The following is a 22,220-nucleotide window of genomic DNA, read 5'->3' as shown; positions in this document are numbered from 1 at the left end:
ATCTTTCCCTACAGAATAAATTCTAAATCCATAATTGTAAGAAATATTTTTAAAGCATAAATCCTAGCAGCACATGAGTTTCTGAAATAAATTATTTACTCTACATTGGAAAAAAACTTGAAACTTAAATGATGCTTTGATATAAATAAAAGGTCTTTATGTCAGTGAGATACAGGTATAGCTTTAAAATTTAATTGCTTTTTATCCTAATTGACTAGTTTACAAGCATCACACATACACACACACACACACATACACACACACACACACACACACACACACACACATATATATATATATATATATATATATCAATGGAATATCAAATAAAAATCTCATTGGAAAGTTATTTTAAGCATTTGTTTTTCATAGTTCTTGTTTCTACCTATTTTCACAAAAACATTAAAATTAGTAAATTGAAATGAAATGCATAAATCTTTTGGAAATTAAAATATAATTTTTAGAAAAATGAACTAATGGGGAAGAAATTATTGGTGTTATTAAATGCAAAAAGATTTATTTTGTTGAAATATATAGATGTTGTAATGTATATGAGATTACTATACCTTTTCTCTGTATTAACAAAGACAATTAAAATTTATATTTTCATATTTCTGCAATACACCAGATACTTAAATTGATACAGAATAAATTCTAAATCCATGCCATTAGATAATATATTATATTTTATATGCTAATCTTAGTAAAAGAAGATTTCTGTTTCATCCTCATAGCTACTTTTAAAAGTCCTAATGAAAATTCACATTGATTCCATAGGGATATTGGTTAAACACAAAAATATTGCAACATTGATGGTTTTTTCTCTTTTATGTTATTATTAAAATACTAGAGGCCCGGTGCAAATATTTGTACACTTGGTGGGGGGGTCCCTCAGCCCAGCCTGTGCCCTCTCGCAGTCTGGGACCCCTCGGGGGATGACCACCTGCTGGCATAGGCCTGCTCCCCAGGGGATTGGGCCTAAGCTGGCAATCAGACATCCCTCTGGCAGCCCGGCAGCCCTCGGGGGATGTCCACTTGCCAGCGGGGAGCAGGCCTAAGCTGCAGTCGGACATCCTTAGTGCTGCTGAGGAGGCAAGAGAGGCTCCCACCACCACCGCTGTACTGGCAGCCATCAGCCTGGCTTGTGGCTGAGCAGAGCTCCCCCATGTGGGACTGCACTGACCACCAGAGGGCAGCTCCTGCATTGAGAGTCTGCCCCCTGGTGGTCAGCGTGTGTCATAATGACCAGTCATTCCCAGTCTTTCTGCTGTTAGGATCTGTTTGCATATTACCCTTTTACTATATAGGATAGAGGCCTGGTGCATGGGTGGGGGCCGGCTGGCTTGCCCTGAAGGGTGTCCTGGATCAGGGTGGGGGTCCCGCTGGGGTGCCTGGCCATCCTGGGTGAGGGGCTGATGGCTGTTTGCAGCTGGTCACACCCCCTTCAGGGCGGGGGTCCTCACTGGGGTGCCTGGCCAGCCTGGATGAGGGGCTGATGACTGTTTGCAGCTGGTCACACCCCCTTCAGGGTGGGGGTCCCCACTGGGGTGCCTGGCCAGTCTGGGTGAGGAGCTGAGGTCCATTCTCAGGCTGGTCACAACCCCTTCAGGGTGGGGGTCCCCACTGGGGTGCCTGGCCAGTCTGGGTGAGGGATTGAGGGCCATTTTTAGGCTGGCCTGCGACTGAAGCTCCCAGCCTCTCCTTTTTTTCTTTTTTTTTTATTCTTGGATTTATTTACCTTCTATAATTGAAACTCTATTGCCTTCACTGGCTCTCCCAGCTCTGAGGCCACGGCTGGCTAAAAGCAGGTATCTGGGGTTTGTTTAGCTTCTATAATTGAAACTTTGTTGCTTTTGGAGTTGTTGCTTTTGGAGCTCAGAGCCAGGCTGCTGCAGGCAGGGAACCCTGGCTTCCTCCATCACTGGAGCAAGCAAACCTCCTGCTCACTTCAGCTGCGTGGCTGCTGGCCGCCATCTTTGTTGGCAGTTAATTTGCATGTCTCGCTGATTAGCCAATGGGAAGCTTAGTGGAGGTACGATTAATTACCCTTTTTGTCTTTTATTAGATAGGATTTATTTTTATTTATAAGCACATAAATTTAAACAAAAAGAGTGGTACAGTAAACCACTACTTATATCCAAACAAGATGTCTACATTTCTTTCAACAATTAAAATTAAATCCCTTACTCCACATTAGCTTAATTAAGAAAAGAAGCCATTAAGACACTTTAGCTTGCATTCAGTATTTTTTAATAATATTTCCATTCAGAGGACATTCATTTAATTGGTCAAATGTTTGATACCGCTACAAAACACTTTTCACTGCCATTCTCAAGGACTAGTTATTGTTTTCTGTAGATATGGAAAATATGTATTGTGATCCTTTACCTTGAAGGCTGTCTAAAAGAGAATAATTCCATTCCATTAATTCCAGGTCAAAATATGAAGCAAATGGCTACACATATCTGCAATAAGTTTTCACTATAGACACAAGTAATATGTATACTATAGAGTGCTATGCATTTTTTTAATTATTTGATTTTTAAGGAAATATATATGTTTGTGCTGATGTAGATATAGATATAAAATATATAAAAGTAGATGTTCTATCAGTATAAATGACTGATTCTGATTGTTTTCCAGGCCTGATGGAATCGGAACAGTTTCAATGGAAGAAAAAGAGAGATTTGAGGAGATAAAAGAGAGACTGTCTTTCCTTTTAGAAAATCAGATAAGCCATTTCAGGTATGTACTCTCTTCATTCATACAAGTATTTGCTTTATTACTTCACTCAACCATCCAATCTCCTACAAACGTTTATGACTTTTTGCAACTACGCAACAATTAGTAGCAGCTTCTCCACATGCATCGGTCTATGGTCTGCTCCTCAGCCTGCCATTCAGTTTCCACTGCTCATTTAAGCAGGCCCCTTCCCCTGCAATGTCTGTCCCAGAGCCCCTCTCACTTGCCTTGTCATTTCTCCGTCCGCGTGGCCTCTTCACGGTAACTCTGGAGACTGTTCCTCCCTCTCTCTGTGTCACCAGCATGGAGACTCTCTTCCCACCTTCACAGCAGAACCTTTCTCGGTTATTTGGAAAAACTGAAGTCCTATCTGTACTCTGCACTGATCACATGGTTCTGATACACATCTCTTGGGTCGCTTTTTTCTTTTAAATTTCCGTTCTGTGAGAACAAGGACCACAGTGCCTAGCACAGTTCCTTGCTCAGAAAATTAAGTATTGATACTACAAAACATTTGCAGAGTGAAAGATAAATATCTTGATAATATTTCTTTTCCCCTTGTTATAGTTAGCTCAATAGAAATTAGTGGGTTAAAAACAGAAATATGCCAATATATTTCCTTTTCTATCACTCTTACATTAGATCCTATAAAATGTTGCCATGTCTACATATTGTGTCTTATAGCATGCCTGTCATTTGGAATCATTCCATGTGAACTTACTGAAAAAATGAGCTCAGTTCATATTTGCCTTTAACCATTTGAAAATACTGTTATTTAACCATTTGAATAGTGTTTGCCTAGCTGCTCTGGACCTCAGTTTTCGTATTTGTAATGTGAAAAGCTTTACCAGCGGTTCTCAACCTGTGGGTCGCGACCCCTTTGGCGGTCGAACGACCCTTTCACAGGGGTCGCCTAAGACCATCCTGCATATCAGATATTTACATTACGATTCATAATAGTAGCAACATGACAGTTATGAAGTAGCAACGAAAATAATTTTATGGTTGGGTCACAACATGAGGAACTGTATTTAAAGGGCCAGCAGGTTAAGAACCACTGCTTTAGACTGTGGTGTTGTTGTTTTTTAATGATCTTGAAGGAAGAAATTCTCAAAGAATATACTGTACGTCTGTTCCCCTACATTAGTGATTTCAACTGGGGCTGGTACTATCACCTTAAGGTAAGTGAATGAGGGAGGATTTTCATTGTCACAGTAGCCAGGCACTGGGACAGTCATTGGTTCTGGGTTTTAGGAATACAGTGCATGGGACCGTCTCACGCTGGAGAATTGTTTTGCCTAAAAGACCAATAGATTCACATTAGGGAACACTATTCTTGAGAGCACAGTGCAATTCAACTTACAGGGTTAAGACTGAATTCTCTGCTGATTTTTTTAAAATAAATGAGATATGAGGAAGGCTTTTGCATTTGCAGAGAATGGTTCTGCATTTGTATTTGTTAAGAGTATGGTCTTTTACGTTGTGTAGGGACCCTTAACTTTGTTGTATGTGTCTCTCGGTCACACATACTTTTCCATTTTTGACATTAAGGCAGAGATTGTCTGTCATTCAGTTCAATATCTATGTTTTTTGTATTAATGCTTCCCTTTACAAGTAACAGATCCTGCCCTCACCGGTTTTGCTCAGTAGGTAGTGTCTGCCTGTGTACTGAAGGGTCCCAGGTTCGATTCTGATCAAGGGCATCCCCAGTAGGAGGTGTGCAGGAAGCAACTGATCGATGTTTCTCTCTCATCAATGTTTCTAACTCTCTATCCCTCTCTCTTCCTCTCTATAAAAAATCAATAAAATATATTTAAAAAAAACAACAACAACAAGTAACAGATCCTACCTCAAACTGGTTTAAAAAAATAAATGTATACATCATCACTTGGTCTCAGGTAGGATGAACTTCAAGTCAGGCTGACTTCAGTAGCCATGGCTCTGTTTCTTGGTGATTCTCACATAACTGTCCTCCATCGTGGGGTGGTTTCATCCCCAGAGTGGTAGCAAGACCACAGAATTCCTAGGCCTCACATCTCACCTCCATACATGCCATTTTTCAAAGGGAGTAGTGGGGCCATCTCCTTCTGTGATGCTCTCTTAAGACCATGACATTATGTTAGACAATCCTAGCAAGTCCTACCCCTCATATCTCATTAGCCCTACGTAGGTCATGAGACAGTCCTGTACCAAACCCATGCCCTAAGTGCCTCAGGCAGTTGCTGAGGAGCATGGGGTTGCCATGATTGATTAGCCTAACTGGGGCTACCCCACCAGGGCAGTTCAATCCCCCTTGCCACCACCCAGCAAGTACACGGCTGTCCACATAATTATTCCCCTCTCACAGTTTTGTTCTCTGTTTCTCTTAAATCTATATCTTCTTTTAATAATTTCTCTAAAGATACACTTTTTAGCTTTTATTTCCTTAGCACTGAGGACAAGAACTAAAAGGAATCAGTCTAGACATTTTGAACTGATTTTTATATTCCCTCTTGCTGTTTGTAGAGTTTGTATAAATTTTGCCAGTTCTATGGGGGTTTTTTTTCCTTAGTCCATAAAATATTGAATAACAGGAACTGGGACTAAAATAAAACGAGAAGTTTTAGGCATCCACATAGGAAAATATATATATATTCCATGAGGATTTTCATAAGGATTCTATCAAATAATCTTTCTTAGTTCCTTATGTTAACAGTTAGAAGGAACATAAATTACTTATCAATTCAGGCTAAAGAAGTAATCATGGTACTATTCATAACTCATATAGAAATTTACTTATTTAGATCCAATTGTATGCCAGAAATGCATTTCAAAGATACAGATAAAATAATAAGGCAAAGTAAATTAAACAACAAATGAGAAACTTCTGGTTAAAGATGGCAGATTGATGCATGTTTGCAAAGCTTTCTCCCAGGACCTAACTAAAATAACAGAACACTATTTTTCAGAAGACAACCCCACAAGGACAGCTAAAGTAAAAGAGGAAAAGAGTTTTTGGAAGCCAGATGGATGAATGGTATCTACTTTAGCCACCCAGAAAGAACTGAATCATAAGCCGGCAGTGGGGAAAACAGAGAAGCTATCTGATTTATGTCATACGATCACCAAAGTGTTTAGGAATTGCCCAGATCAAGCCCTTTGCCCTTCTAGAAAATAAGAGTGAAGGACAATTTGTCATAAATGTTCTTAAAACTCACTTAGATCCCCACATCTCTTTTCCACCTCAGACTGCTCTGTGTTCCCCCTCCCCACACCACCCCTGGGCAGAGCACTGCAGATTCAGTCTCTGAAGAGGGTCAGGTTAGAGGGCACTTGGACTGGGGTGGAGGAGGGGAGGAAACATCAGGCACAGTTGGAGTTAGGATTATATGCAGACACATGGAGATTAAATAAACGTTTATTCTGAAATCTGAGAACCACAGCCTTCTCCTGCCAGCTCATCTCCTTGACTCCCAAAATGCTGGAGACAGGCAGGTAGGCAGGTTTATACCTCCCTGGCCTGCTTACAAGTGTCTTCCCATTGGAGCCTGTCTAGCCCAAGAGAAAAGACCTAAAACTCTGGACAATAAAGACTTCGCATGGAAACAGCCCAGTCAGATTCCCCTTCAGTGAAGACCATGATCTACATGTACTCAGCTAGGTGCATGTTGCTTCCATTCAGGTTTTTAATACGATGCTTTTGAAAATGATCAGAGAGCCAAAGTCGTCAGACATTTGAGGAAAGTGTTTACTTTGGAAGATAGAGCCTCAAACAGATAAATACTAAAAAAGCAATTTGGACAAAAAAAAAAAACACAACACAAAGATTATATGGGAAAAAGAAAATGGGGGGAGGGGCTGGAATGAATTACTGATATCCTTGGAGAGGTTTGAAAAGATAGAGCATCTGTAAAACAAAAATAAGATGTTGTTAAAAGAAAGGAAAAAACCACGGAACAAATAGAAGCTCTTACAAATTTTATGCAAATGACACACAAATATATATACACTACTGAAAGAATTGGTTAATGAAACCTTGCAGAAAGTAGGGTTGGGGAGAGGAAAATAGAAATACAGCAAAGATAAGAAAAATATATGCTTAACAATATCATCATCATAAATAATAGGAATTCCAGAAAGAGTTAAGTCTGAAGGTAGGAAACTTTGAATAAAATCTTTCAAAAAGATTTCCAAAATTAAAAGACATGTGCTCAGATTGAAACATTTAGTACCCAGCACAATGGATTAAAATATTTACTCATCAGGGTACATATTCATGAATTTTCAGATTCTTGGTGATAAAAGAGAAGATCCCAAAATACAAAGAATCAGAATGTTTTTCAATGTTAATTTATTCTAGAAATGTTTATTGAGTACCTACTATGTGTCAGGTAGTGAACAACAACAACTAAAATGATCCTTTGCTTCTGCAGCTTTCATTTTGACCTGAGGGGTGATACTGATATATCCAGAAAACAGTGCATCAGTGATTTTATAGTTCTGAGGAAAGATTACTTTCAACCCAGAATTCTGTACCAGCAAAAGTCTTGATTAAGGGTAATGGTAGAGTGATATTTTCAGATATGAAGAACCTCAAAAGATAATGCAACTTACCAAGACAAAGGAGAAAACAAAGAAAAAAGAAGAGTTAAGATCCTTGTAATAGGAAATCAACCTGAGACAGGAGGGAAGGTTATAGTTAATAGACTCCAAAATGGTGTTTCCCAGCCAGCATGGCTCAGTGGTTGAGCGTCGACCTATGAGCCAGAAGGTCATGATTTGATTCCCAGTCAGGGCACGTCCCCAGGTTGCAGGCTTGATCCCAAGAGTGGGGCATGCAGGAGGTAGCGGATCAATGATTCTTTCTCATCATTGATGTTTTTATCTCTATCATTATCCCTTCCTCTCTGAAATCAATAAAAACAAATTTTTAAAAAAGGCTCCCAAGTGACACCTGAGCTTAGTGAGCAACCAATTCTCACTGGAACGAGTCAGAAAATTCTTCATTAGTTTAACATGTCTGGAATAGAGTGTGGAATTGTATTAATTAGATTCTATTAGATTTTGGAGTTATATTAGACTAGAGGCCTGGGCATGAAATTTGTGCACTGGAGTGGGGGGTTCCCCCAAGCCTGGCTTGCACCCTCTCACAGTCCGGGACCCCTCAGGGGATGTCCACCTGCCGGCTTAGGCCCAATCACCCTGGGAAGCAGGCCTAAGCCAGCAGGCAGATATCCCTCTTGCCATCCAGGAGCCCTCGCTACTTACCGCCTGCCTGCTCGCTGCTCCTTACTGCTCGGCTCGCTGCTCTTTAGTGCTGCCGTAGAGACAGGAAAGACTCCCACCACCGCCACTGCGCTCTCCAGCCATAAACTCAGCTTCTGGCTGGGCAGCACCCCCACTATGGGAGTGTACTGACCACCAGGGGGCAGCTCCTGTGTTGAGTGTCTGCCCCTGGTGGTCATTGTGCATCATAGCAACCAGTTCTGGTTGCTCCACTTTAACGTTCTCTTAGGCTTTTATTATATAGATTAAGTATATACAAACAGGATATTAAAAAAAGACAAGTATTATAAACAAAATAGTAATCATAGTTAAAATGTTGTCTCCATTACCTAGGACATTTACATAAATAATATAAAGTTACTGAATTTAGATCTACTAGTAAATCCCCCAAAATGATGTCCTTTCTAGTAGGATAGAAAGGACAGGAATTATGTTTAGAGTGGGAGAAAATGGTCTTGGGGGGGAGCAGGGCGGGGGGGAAGAGCTATGCCCCAAATGAATTAACAGGGGATGATATTTACCCTCCTAACTGAAACAATTTAAAAAAAAATATGTGGGGAAAATGCTTTTTAAGACACTAAACATAAGCAATTAATAGCATTGATCCCTGAGAGCTGGGAAATAAAGGAAGTAAGGCCCTGCTTACTGCAGAGTGAGTGTTTACAGGCCATGGCCCGGAGAGGAGGAACCTGGGTGGATCCCAGGGGACATCCTGACTTGAGGCAGGGCTGGGAGTCTAAGGAGGCCAAAGCAGCTAGAGTTTTCAGGCCAGAATTCCAAGGAAGAGAAAGAGTAGAGAGACCTACAGGTATCTGCAGGTCCCCCTGGAGGTTTCTCCCCGGGTATGTGAGAAAACTATCCAAAGTCAGGCAGAGAACTATGTGAAAGGATTTCCCAAAAAACGATGGGAAATCCCCAAAGCTAACACAGAGCTAGTTCCAGTTTCTCCTACCCAAAGTGGGAACCTTCTAATTCATGGGCATCAGGTATAGTACTCACAGCATTTTGCCTCAATAGTGGAAAAAAAATTATCCCTAGAATAAACACTGTCATGGTCTCTCCTAATGCGGATTAAAATAAAGATTCAAATGAATCAAACTGTTTGCAAGGAATGTAACTGCATTCCAAAACAAAGTTCCGAAATACAGAGTTTTGTATTTAAAGGAATACAAAGGTATTGAGCTATCAAAAAGATAAAATAACAGTGTCTAGCATCCAGTCAAAAATTTCCGGATATACAAAGAAATAGTAAAATATGACTAATGAAGGGAATAAAACCAACCAACAAAGTGAAAATGACACAGAAGATAAAAATTAATAAACAGTGTTAAAAGAATTATTATTACTCTATATCATATGTTAAGGGCATCTATGGAAAACTTACAACTAACATCATACATAACAGTGAAAGACTGAATGTTTTCCTACTAAGACCGAAAACAAGGCAAGAAACTCTGCTGTTACTACTTCTTTTTGAAACTGTACTGATGATGTTCTAGTCAGTACAATGAGGCAGATAAAAGAAAGACATTCAGATTGGAAAAGAAGCAAAACAGCCTTTCTTCACAGATGTTATGATTATCTATGTAGAAATTCCTATAGAAACTACAAAAAAAAATAAATGCTGCTCTAATTAATAAGTACGTTTAGAAAAGTTGTAGGAGCTTAAATATACACATACCAGTTTTTTCTGTATGGTAGCAACAAACAAATTGAAATTAAAAACAATGCAATTTACATTAGCAACAAAAATTACTAAATACTTATGGTTCACTTTGACAGAGATGTGCGAAACCTGTACACTGAAAAATACAGTCAGTCTGAAAGAAATTAAGGGAAACCCAAATTGATCTATAGATTCAATGCTACCTCAATCAAAATCCCAAAAAGATTTTGTAGGAATTGAAGACCTGATTCCAAAATTCATAAATGGAAAAATGTTGTTTTGAACTTCATCAACATTAAGAACTTTTGATCTTCCAAAGCCATTTTTAAGGGTATAAAGAGACAAGTCCCAGAATGTGAGAAAATATTTGCACAGTACGTATTCCACAAAAGACTTCTTCCCAAATTGCATGCTTTAACCATGTGTAGTTCATTGTATGTCACTTAAATCTTCAAACTTTTTTTAAACTGCTTCTTTTCCATAGTGGGATGTTTAACATCAAGAATTAGAAATATTACCAAAAATACCAAAAGAATCAGCTAAAAGTTAAAAATATTTTTTCTAGAGTAATTACTTGGGGAATGGGGTAGAACTGACAAAGGTTTTCATAAAAAACCTTTCAGAAGTTTCCTGTTAGATTGTGTACATACATTACTTTGATGAAACTACATACTTACATCTAAAAGTGGCTAAGTAGAAGGAACATCTTAATCATAGGACAGGTCTATGCAGGCTCATATATCTGCATATTTAATGTACTAAAGTAGGAATGAGGAAGATTTCAATTTATTCCTATTGGGGATTAAACTTGGTTGAATTTTATTTGATAATTTAGGGGGTTTTTTCCACTTTATGTTGTTATTATAGAACTGTCAAAGTGGTAAAAGCCCAAAATATTTATCCTGAAAGGCAGGCCAAAATGATTGCCTTTTAAAACTTGTATTGTAAAGATTAATTAAGGTTCTGTGTTGTTATTTTGTGTACTTTATTGATTCAGGATTACTTGTACTCTATAAATGTGTTGAATTATTTACACATCATGGGCAGCTAATGCTAATTCAGAACATGCCCAGTGGGACCTCAGAGCCCTGCAATGCTAAATGTAATCTGGGGATCAGTAACATTCCATTCATAAAATGCATCACCCACAAGTTAATGGAAATAAACAATAGGCAAGACAATGAGTGGATTATGTAAATACACTGAAAAGATTTAAGCAAGGGGAGGGGACAACAAGAACCCAATTTGTGTTTTATTTAAACTCGGATTAAGGTTTATGGTATACAAAATGATTAAAGCCACTTTGCTAATTTGCTAATGCTCTAAGAAGCACCACTACACAGGGAAAACTACCAAAATAGATTGGCCGTGGCTTTTTTTGTGTGTAGGAGAGGCTAATAGGGTGCAAAGAGATGAGATTAAGTGAAGGAAACTTTTAACATGAAATGAACAGTATTCTGAAGAAAAATTTGAGTGATTAGATTTACAAGACATTTATTGGCATTTATCTGAGACAAATAGAAGTTGCATGAAACTAAAACTCAGGCTTTATATTCAACTACTGCTTTGTGAGAAATCTTTTTCTTTTTCATTCAAATTCGGTCCTATAAAACAAATTCAACTTAAAACACAAGTGCTTTTAGGAAAACCTGTTCAAATGATAGTGTGAGAAACGAATTTCATTGTGAATTACGTCTTAGATAATATGTCCACCAAGCCCCTGAATAATGGCCAAGGACGTGGTAATAAGGAAATCTTTTCAAGTTGTTGGTTTGGAGATTTCTAAGCCTGTGTAAGGTGCAGCCTGGAGAGAGCCCAGCTGCTGGTAGCGCTTGGCCTTGGAGCTGGAGCAGTGGTCTGGGAGGGTTCACCAAAGCCAGGAGTCCCAGCAGAAGTGACCTGAAGACGGGACCCCCCCTCCCCACCCCTTGTAAAGAGCAATCACCTGTCATCACCATGTGGCAGTAACTTCAGAGGAGCCCATTGGAGCTCTCAGCCTCTGGCCCTGATGTCAGAACATCCACATAGCCTGCCCTTCAGTTGTGGGTGTGTATCAGGGATGCATGCGCCTGAAGGACTCGGGATAAATGACTCTCCTGGCATAAGGGTTTTGTGTTTTGTGGGGGGAAGAGGGAGAGTAGGAGACTGGTATGGACAGGCAAATGTGAGGGAAGGGGGGAGATGGAACCTTGGTTGTCTTAGAAGTTATGTCAGTTGTGTGTTTCCATCTTAAACCACAGGGAGAAATGGGGGAAGTCGTTTCAATGTTATCATAGAAAAGAAATTATTAGGGAATACTTTTTTAAAAAAAAAATATTTTTTTATTGATTTCAGAGAGGGAGAGAGAGATAGAAACATCAGTGATGAGAGAGAATCATTTATCAGCTGCCTCCTGCATGCCCCACACTGGGGATCAAGCCCACAACCCTGGCATGTGCGGGAATTGAACCCGGGACCCTTTAGTCCTCAGACAGACGCTCTATCCACTAAGCCAAACCAGCTAGGCTATTAGGGAATGCTTTTTAAGTATCTCTTTACTCATAGAACCCTGGTGGTTCTTCTCTGATTATTATATTCTTTAGGTACATGTGTCATCAAAACTTTAGAACCTTTTTCATCATAGTTCATACCCTTATTAAGACATTTAAATCATGGGACTAGGTAAAGGTCGGCATTATAAGTTCCCTGGATGGGCTGATGCTATTTTAACCACTTGTCATTGTTCTTCTGTCATGCCAGGTAGTAGACGAGGGGATGATGGTTTAGCAGTTTGGATATTAAAGGTTTGACCTTTGTTCCTTCTTTTGTTTTTGAAGATACTGCTTTCCCTTTGGACGACCTGAGGGAGCCCTGAAAGCCACACTGTCCTTACTTGAAAGGGTATGTTTCAACATTCCTTTACAAATACTGTTCACGCTGCCAGTTGCCGGGTGTCTGAGCTCTTGAACTAGGCAGCCAGCCTCATTCCCCAGGAGTGTGCTCCCCTTCGAGTCCATTGCGTTTCACCAACCTCTCACATTTTCTTGCTATCTTCAAAATTCCCCTATCCCCTGCTGCTTCCTCCCAAAGCCTTTCTGAAGCGCACCTTGGCTTCATATGCTAAGTTGATGGCAATTTTCTATTTTTCCATCCCCCGGCCTCATGAAATAGGTGTGGTCGTTTTTTTCAGTCAAGTGTAATGAACTGTTTTTCAGACCTCACGGTTATCTCATCATTCCCCCTGACTTGTGTGTACTTCTACCGGTCATCGTCCTCAGACCTAAACGAGTTTATCGTTTAATATTCACCAACGTATCATTCTTTTTGTTCTAAAATCATTGCAGAATTTATTTCAGTTCAGTCTGTGTGGGGCTCTAGAATTCATGAATTGTAGAAATTGTAAATAGCAAATAAGGTTACATGCCATGCTGAAAATTTGTCTATTAATGCAAGTATATTCTCCACTCCTGTTTTTGTAATAGATTAGGTTTGAAAGGGAAGTACCATTTTCATCTGTTTGTAAAACTTTTTGTATGCCCATTGGAAGCTAACAGGTAAGTGGGTGGCCAGTTCCTATTCCTTATCAGTGTTAAAAGACAATGTCTATGCCCTAGCTGGTTTGGCTCAGTGGATAGAGCATCGGCCTACGGACCACCAAAGAGTCCCGGGTTTGATTCCAGTCAAGGGCAGGTACCTCGGTTGCAGGCTTCGCCCCAGCCCAGGCCCTGGTTGGGGCTAGTGCAGGAGTCAGCCAATCGATGTGTTTCTCTCACATCAATGTTTCTGTCTTTCCCTCTGTCTTCCACTCTCCCTAAAAAAAACAAAAAGACAGTAATACGTAGGAATTATCTATGGCCCATGATTTGAACATTCTGGTGCTGATTAATCAGCTTCAAGCACTTGTTCCTGTCCGTTTTTCAGTCCAATGAACTCTAGATTGCATTGTTTATTCGCACCTCTATGAAAACCCCAGGGCTTGGGAGATGAGGGCTGGACCTAGTGGCTAAAATGAGGTCTTGCACATATAAATTGGTTTCATCTACGTATCCCTGTCTTATCCTTGATTGTTGTGCATTGTGTGAAAGAAATATTCTCGTAGGAATTATCTGTTTAATGAGAATTTTTATAATATTAAGAGCTGCATGCAACCCAAGCTTTTCAAAGGATAGGTCTCATCCTGTTCATTAAGGTACATGGATAAGGTAAAACCCTAAAAGATAGCTTTACTTTGGGAACCGCACCCCATCCTGGGTACCAGCCTCTCTGTGAGCTGATTGCCATGGCAGAGCTTCCTCCTCCCCTCCCCACCCCCAGCAGGGAAGAGTCAGTGGTAGCAGCGATGCCCCATGCCCTGCACTGACAGCGGGCAGGATGGACAGTGACCGTTATTGCAGTTGTAGTCACTAATCATGTCTCGTGCTGAAGTGAGGGAGGAGTGGTAAAAACCTTATCTTCATTTTCATGTCTCTGCACTTACTGACATCTTAGCAAAATGAAATATAATCTACATGTGAATTCTTAATACTTAGTAAGAAATATTGCCTGGTTTCAACCCTGGACTCACCTCGTTCTAACTTTAACAGCTACTTATTTCCATTATTTAAAAGGTTGTTACCATGGTAAGGCCTAGTGGTAAAGTGTATGATTCTGCCTATGGTACAAAATTAATCTGAAATTCAAATTTCAGTAATAATTACATAAAAATAATAGCTCATGCTAATGCTTGTGCATTTTTTTACTATAAGTAGAAGAATTTTTCTGACTATAAAGAGTCTAATGTTCAGTTCAAAATAAAATGCAAATATGTGTCTGTTTTAAAGATTACTACTATGAGCGTATGATGAATAAACGAAGTTGATGGCGAGGAAGCTTTCAAATAATGGAGTTGGTTGTTTTCAAAAGGAAACTTTGCCTAACAAAGTTAAAATATGTTGTCAGGATCACCAGTGCTAGAATCACTGAATACATTTGAGATTATAAGATCCTTAGTGCCAAGACTTATGGAAAGAGAGAGAAATAATGAAGCGGGAAATGGGTGTTTTCATGTTCTATCATTATTTCTTCCCCAATAAAAGACTAATAGGATAGTTAGAACCCCTAAGTATTGTCGTCTTTATAGTAACACTTTGCTATACAGTGGGGCCTTGACTTAACGAGTTTAATTCGTTCCGTGACGGAGCTCATAACTCATCGTATGTCAAATCCTAAAGTGAACGAGTGAGACACGTGATGCTGGGCTGATGTTGTGGCGTTCACTGTGACGTTCGCTGCGCCAACTAGCGGTGGGGTATCTGAAGCTGGCTGGTAACCCGAATTTTAGCTCGCAACTCAAAGCAAAAAATCGGCCGAGAGACCGCTCGTATCTCGAGAAACTCGTTAGTCGGGACACTCGTAAGCCAAGGCCCCACTGTATACTTTACCATTTGAATGTAAGCAAATCAGGATAAAGCCGTTAACTTTATGAAAAATAGAGTTTGACTAATAGTGTAATCAAAACTGACTGTGAGTGGTTTCATCACCAGGAAAGTTATCAGTCATTAAATGAGTGTTTAAATGCATTATATTTTCAATTATGGGTATAACTGTATTTCCCCCTTACCAAGAGTAATATTTTTAAAGGGAAAAATCCAGAAACACAATTTCGGAACCCAACAGAAAATAATCAGTTTTTTTTCTAAATTAGAAAGTTTCCATGTCTTTTAACACTTGATACTACATTTCACTGAGACAAAGAAGTCTTCTCCCTCGTGAGTAGATCATGGTGACTAAGGGTTAATTAGTGAAAGCGGTGGTCTTGGTTTTTATAGAGCACACAAGAAAAGATGCTGCTTCTTAATGGAGTTCTGTTACTGTTTTTCTCTATGTTGCTCAAAACACTTAAAGCTTTGAAATTAAGAGATAGGGAAGCCAAACTTTGTTTATTGCTTGTCCCAGCGATGGTAATCCTGATCTGAAACAGCTGCTCTCATGGTGTCCTGGGTCCCTGGGGGAGGAATGACAGTCACACTGAATGGTGGCTTGGCCTGTGGGAGGTTTTGATGTGCACAAATGAGGCTTCGACAGGAGGAGCCCAGATTAGAGGATTACTTCCCAGTTGTGAAGTGCGGACTAATTACCTCCCCCAGTGCTACCTGGGACCCCTCCTACTAATTAATAGTCAGGTCTAGAACAACTTGTGTAATTTGTTTTTAGAATTTTATGCAATCTATCTCTCTCTCTTCCTCCCTCCTACCCTCCCTCCCTCTAGGTTTTAATGAAAGATATTGCCACTCCCATACCAGCAGAAGAGGTGAAAAAAGTGGTCAGAAAATGTCTGGAGAAAGCCGCCTTGATCAATTACACTAGACTCACAGAATATGCCAAAATAGAAGGTCAGTGCAGTGAGCAATTGCCGAAGTGGCAGCAAGAGCCAACAGTGCCTATTAACTGAATTTTCTGTGAGAAGCCCTTTCCTTTTCTGAACAAACCTGTGCCCTGGCAAAGGGAAATGTCTCATTAAAATCTCAGCTGGTGAACTGAAGAGCTTTTTCCTATTCATTGCTTTAATATGCCTCCTGGGACTCTGCTTGAATGAAAGACCCAGGATTCGTGCTTAAGTTGTCCTTTGTTCTTATTTTGAGTTTGCAAGAAACCAAGAGGTGTTTTCATGGGTTGTGTTTTTTGGCATTACTGTAAGTATGTCTAACATTTAAACTATGGACAGTGTATTCTTTCCTGATCAGTAACAGTGTAGTATTACATAATTTTATTTTCTATTCAGCAGTATCATTCACGGAAAGGGGGAAACTTGTTGATTATCATGAGGGCTGAAATAAATGGATAGAATTACTTGTAACTTTTAATTGCTTTCAGTATATTGATGCGTTGGAAGATTAGATCTCTTGAGAGGACTGTGCATTTTTTTTCTCTTTTTTCAGGTTTTATTCATTGAGGAAATGGTCATTTAAGATGTTTAGAAATAAGTAGGTTGGAATTTGTGGTAAAGTCACACAAGCAGTTTCTACTCAACAGTCCTTTGATTGATATAATTAAAAGTAAAAGAAAGGACCCTAAATTTTCTACTCTAATCATAAAACTAGCTTGTTCAACACATATATCATTTACTTGGGGAGAAAAAAAGTTTGCAGTGTTGAATATTTATGTCTAAATATAAAAAGTAGATCGTTAGAAAAAAACAGTCACTTTTAATATAAAAGTTTACATAATGAATTTTAAATGTATGAATTAGATGCTGTTATAATAGTTTCATCAAAATGGTGACAATGAAAAAAAGATGACTATAATTGGCTGTGTTATATCCTTTCTTCTCTCCAAATCTGATCAGGCTTTCTAACAAGCATGTGATAACCAACCTCCTGAGTGATTAACAAAAAAGCCATCCCATCACTATAGCAACCGATATTATATCACGAGAGTAACAACATGAAACCTCCTTAGTTACCAGTTTAACATCATTAATTATGATATCATGTTGTGTTAAAGCACAAGCAATGAATATTAGATCATGTGGGGAAAGTGGAAGATAAACAGATTGGTTTTCACATTTTGAATACTCATTCAGTTTTCATGTTTTGGGAATAATGGTTGTTGCGTACACGGATTGAAAGAATTAATATAAAAGTAGACATATTAAAACCTTTCAAATCTGGCAATGAGAAAAGTGTGGACAACCTGAATAAATACAGTATTGCTTTATCTAAGTATTATGAATCCTATCAAAAAAAACGATGAAAATCTTTTTTAAAATTTATCTTTATTGTTGAAAGTATTATAGAAGTCCCACTTTTTCCCCCCCTCCACCTCACACCTGCACCCCCAGGCCTTCACCACACTATTGTCTGTCCCCAACACACACACACACACACACACACACACACACACACCCGCCTTCCCTCTGAGATTTGTCAGTCTGTTCCATGCTTCTTTGTCTCTGGATCTAGTTTATTATTTTTGTTCATTATTTTGACTATTACCTAATACTTTTTGGAACTCATCCTCTCCTATCTGAGAATATTCTAGAAAATGGATCCTAGAAGTCTAGTCAGGTAGGACTACGGAGCAGTCACCTTTTTCAAAAAACAAAAGGCATGCTTATTTGATGAGAAAAACTTCTATGCTTTTTAATATCTTCCTCCCCCCTTTTTTGTACCTTAAAAAATAAAGAGCTTTTCTTTCATGTTTAGGATCAGACTAAGAACAAAGTCAAATTTAAGTTAGTAGGAAGTGGGCTACTTTTCTTTGCTGGATTGGCCTACTATATTATGTGAGCAGTATGGGTAGAGTTTGATTTTCTCCTAAATTGTCTTTTCTTATGTTCTAGGCCCAGCAGAAAAGGAGACAGGTAATTGATGCTTGTGCATGCACGTGTTATTTCTAACGTGATGCTGTTGTGTTTTGGTATTATGAGTAGCTCTTTCCTTTTCAGGGCTCCTATTGGATCACTTTAAGATGGTGAAGAAAACTTTGATTTTATCGGAACTATTGCTAATGCGTTGTAGGGAAAAGTATAGGCCATTTATCTCTGTAAAAGTTCAGCACTGGTTTCTGATATGAATTCAAAGCAAAATACCTGAGGCTGTGTTAATGTTATGCATTATTTTTTAAGCATAGACGCTAATCTTCTGTGGAAGCGGTTGCCAGCATTTGAAGGGCTCTTTCAGCTAGAAAAGAGGCCCATCTCTCCTTCATCACTCCTGAGAAATAACAGAGGGAAAAGCACCGATGCTGTTAAATGAAAAATAAGCAGCTCTTAACTTTGAAAGTTGTTAATCATAGGAAGGAGCAGAGCCTATGAAATCCCATCTCAAGAAATTTCTGGGAAAGAGTCTCTCTATTTTGAAAGGTTTTGTTACTTTTTTCTAGTGTCACTTATCACAGTTGTAACTTTTTTATGTTTGAATATTTTCATTTATTGACTCAGAGAGATAGAGAGAGGAAGGGAGAAATAGAGAGAGAGAGGAAGGGAGAAATAGAGAGAGAGAGGAAGGGAGAAATAGAGGGGGGAGGGAGAGAAACATCGATTTGTTGTTCCACTTGTTTATGCATTGATTGGCTGATTCTTGTATGTGCCCTGACTGCGTTCGAACCCACAACCTTGACGCATCAGGACAACACTCCAACCAACTGTTCTATTCAGCCAGGACTGTAATTATTTTAATTACATTTGCTGTTATCTATTTATCCTACCTATCTCCTCTTCGGCCTCATGAAGGCATAATCCCGACTGAATTTGTTTTCCAAAGTCACTGTTGTATTCCCAGCATCCAGACCTATGCCACTGACATGAAGCAGGTACTTAATACTTTGGAGAGAGACAAGAAGTTAGTTTCATCAGAAAACAGTGGAGAAAGAGAAGAGCGATGAATGAACCTTTCCAGCCCCAGTTTGCTTATCTGCGTCAAATTTTGCACGCAGTGTTATAGACAAGCTTGCTTGGGTTGTTTTTAACTGAAGTCTCCTATTAAGGGCTTTGTTTCTTTCTCTTTTTTCCCCCTACATTTTTCTATATATTTCTTTCTAAAGTATTTGACCCCTGAGAGAGTCAGGAATAAAACACTCAGAGCCGGGAAAAGGGCAGAGAACACACCTATCCTGGCGCCTAAAGGGCACTTTAGAAAAAAAATGAATTAGGAAAAAGGAAGGAGACTGCCAGTCCCTCTCATGGCAGCCCATCGTGACAGAGACAGCCCAGTGCTCTCTAACAAACATCTTCAAACCCTCTCATGGCACTTTATCCCCCACAACCTTGCTGTGGTGAACACAGTTTTTATAGTTTGCACACAGTAGTCCAGGGTTGCTCGTGGCCCTCCCACTGCCAGAGCGTAAATAAGTAGGCCACCTGGGATGAGAGTCAGGTGTCCTGATCCCCCGCCTACAGGGCTCCGCTCCTTCCCCTGTGAAATATGAAGGGGTCGCAAGGCACCTTCAGGAAGAATGAGGCACAGACTGTTGCCCTGTTCCCATTAAAGAGCCCAGGAAAGGGCATGTGCTGCCGTCCCCTCTTACCTCATTGCCACCAGACGGAAGCCTTCCCTTCACATGTATTGAACATCCACACCTCTGCTCAACTGGACAGCCTGACTCAAGGAAAAAGCCCTTTTAAAAATTAAATGCTTGCATAGAGAAGAGAAAAAAAAATCAGAGTAGTCTCGGTAATTTAAGTGGATGGAACAGAAAGCTAATCTCAAGTGAAGAATGTTCTGAAGTAACAGAAGAGAGGTTTTTAAGAAATGTAGTTCTATTCCTTCCATTGCATTTGGTTACGAGTTAACAGGGTTACTTAGAAATGATGTTAGGGTGCTCAGAAAAGTGAATAAAAATAAGGATATCAGTTGAATGTGTAAGAGCGCAAATGCTGGATAAGACTTTCAAACAGCACTCTCTAGGGCATTATAATCATTATCCATTGTTAGTTTGTAGAAAAGAGTAAAATTCAGCCCAAGACTTGTCATCATGTTATCTATCCTATTGCTCCAAAGATTTTTTTAATTTACATTGCTTCAGTAGTTCCTTAAACAATTCTTCAAACTAGAAATCAGCTATAATAAAAACACTCAGAAATATTCAAACACCCGGAGGCAAAATAGCATGTTATTAAATAATGAATAGGTTACCAATGACATCAAGGAATCCTATCTAATAATAGACAAACATGGTAATTGACCGTACCTTTGCTATGCCTCTCATTGGCCAATCAGCGAGATATGCAAATTAACTGCCAACAAAGATGGCGGTTAATTTGCATATGTAGGCACAAAGCGGCGGAGTGAAGGCTTGAAAGCAGCTCCCGCCAGAGCGAAGGCCTGGGTCCTGGATGCCGGAGGAAAACCGGTGCCGGCAGCCAGGGGAAGGGAAGGCCTGTTGCACGAATCTTTTCGTGTAACAGGCCTCTAGTAAATTATAAACTTCCTGGAGACAAATGAAAATGAATATACAACAACCCAAAATTTATGGGACACAGTGAAAGCATTCCTGAGAAGTTCATAGCACTACAAGGTGTACTTCAAGAAATACGAAAAATCTCTAATTATCTAACCCTAAAAATAAAAGAATTAGAAAGAGAATAATAATATAATCCCAGAGGAAGTAGAAGGAAGGAAATAATAAAGATCAGAATGGAAATAAATGACACAAAGACTAAAAAAAAAGTACAAAAGCTGGTTCTTTGAAAAGGTAAACAAGATTGATAAACCTCTAGCCAGACTCCTTAAGAAAAAAAGAGAAAGAACCCAAATAAATAAAACCAGAAACAAACGAGGTGAGGTAACAACTGACAACATAGAAATACAGAGGATTGTAAGAAAATATTACAAACAACTATATGCCATCAACTTGGGCAACCTGGGCAAAATGAACAAATTCCTAGAAACATACAATCTTCCAAAACTGAATCAGGAAGAATCAGAAAACCTGAATAGACCAATATCAACTAATGAAATTGAAGAAGTAATAAAAAAAACTTCCAGCCAGCAAAAGTCCTTGACCAGATGGCTTCAAAGAGGAGTTTTACCAAACATTCAAAGAAGAACTAACACCTATACTCCTCAAACTATGCCCAAAAATTTAAGTAAAGGGAATGCTTTCAAGCTCTTTTTATGAGGCCAGCATTATCCTAATCCCAAAACAAGATAAACAGACTACAAGGAAAGAAAGCCAGTATTCCTGATGAACATAGATGCTAAAATCCTCAACAAAATATTAGCAAATCAGATTCAGCAATACATGTAAAAGATTATTCACCATGACAAAGTGTGATTTATTCCAGGGATGAAAGGCTGGTAAAATATTCAAAACTCAATAAATGTGATACATCATATAAACAATATGAAGGATAAAAATGTCATGATCCTATCAATAGATGCAGAAAAAGCACTTGACAAAATCCAGCACCCATCCACATATATAAAATCCTAAGCTACCGGAACACCAAAACGACCAGAACGATTGGTCGCTATGATGTGCATAGACCACCAGGGGGCAGACGCTCGCGGGAGCTGCTCCCTGGTGGTCAGTGTGCTCCCACAGCCAACCTCCTTCACCAGCCAACCTCCCGCGGCCCCTTCCCCTGTCCAGCAGGCCCCAGTTGGTGGCCGGCAGCCAGAAGGAAGGCCCCAGCTGTGGCCATCAGGAAGGCGGGGCAGGCCGGTTGGGAGGGCCCATGAGAAGGAAGGCCCTGATCAGCCCTGATCACTGGCCAGGCCTAGGGACCCCACCTATGCACGAATTTCGTGCACCAGGCCTCTAGGTTTTTATTAAAACTCTCAGCAAAGTGAGGGATCATACCTCACCATAATAAAGGCCATAAATGACAAACCTGCCAACATCATACTCAATGGGCAAAAACTGAAAGCATTTCCCTTAAGAACAGGAATAAGACAGGGTTGTCTGATTTCACCACTCTTATTCAGCATAGTACTAGACGTACTAGCCACAGCAATCAGACAAGGAGAAAAAAATGAAAGGTATCCAAATGGGAAAGGAGGAAGTAAAAGTGTCATTATTTGCAGATGACATGTTATTGTACATAGAAAAACCCTAAAGACTCCACCAAAAGCTACTAGATGTAATA

The 22,220-nt window shown here is 39.6% G+C and overlaps 1 protein-coding gene across 10 annotated transcripts in view; it reads left to right on the top strand.

The window, feature by feature from the left end:
* CADPS2 (calcium dependent secretion activator 2) overlaps window positions 1-22,220 on the top strand; it is a 485,821-nt gene that overhangs the window by 368,273 nt on the left and 95,328 nt on the right. For 6 of the 10 annotated variants that reach the window (XM_059711678.1, XM_059711675.1, XM_059711674.1 and 3 more), the window contains exons 14-17: window positions 2,644-2,745; window positions 12,490-12,553; window positions 15,900-16,023; window positions 17,973-17,993. In XM_059711678.1, the coding sequence (XP_059567661.1) occupies window positions 2,644-2,745; window positions 12,490-12,553; window positions 15,900-16,023; window positions 17,973-17,993 (311 nt within the window). The remainder of the gene's footprint in view (window positions 1-2,643; window positions 2,746-12,489; window positions 12,554-15,899; window positions 16,024-17,972; window positions 17,994-22,220) is intronic. The other 4 variants (XM_059711681.1, XM_059711683.1, XM_059711677.1 and 1 more) reach the window with 1 other exon arrangement.

The sequence above is a fragment of the Myotis daubentonii genome, chromosome 10 (genome assembly GCF_963259705.1).
Source record: "Myotis daubentonii chromosome 10, mMyoDau2.1, whole genome shotgun sequence".
Classification (NCBI taxonomy): Eukaryota; Metazoa; Chordata; class Mammalia; order Chiroptera; family Vespertilionidae; genus Myotis; species Myotis daubentonii.
Note: the sequence above shows the minus strand (reverse complement) of the source record. Positions and strands in the feature narration are given on the sequence as shown.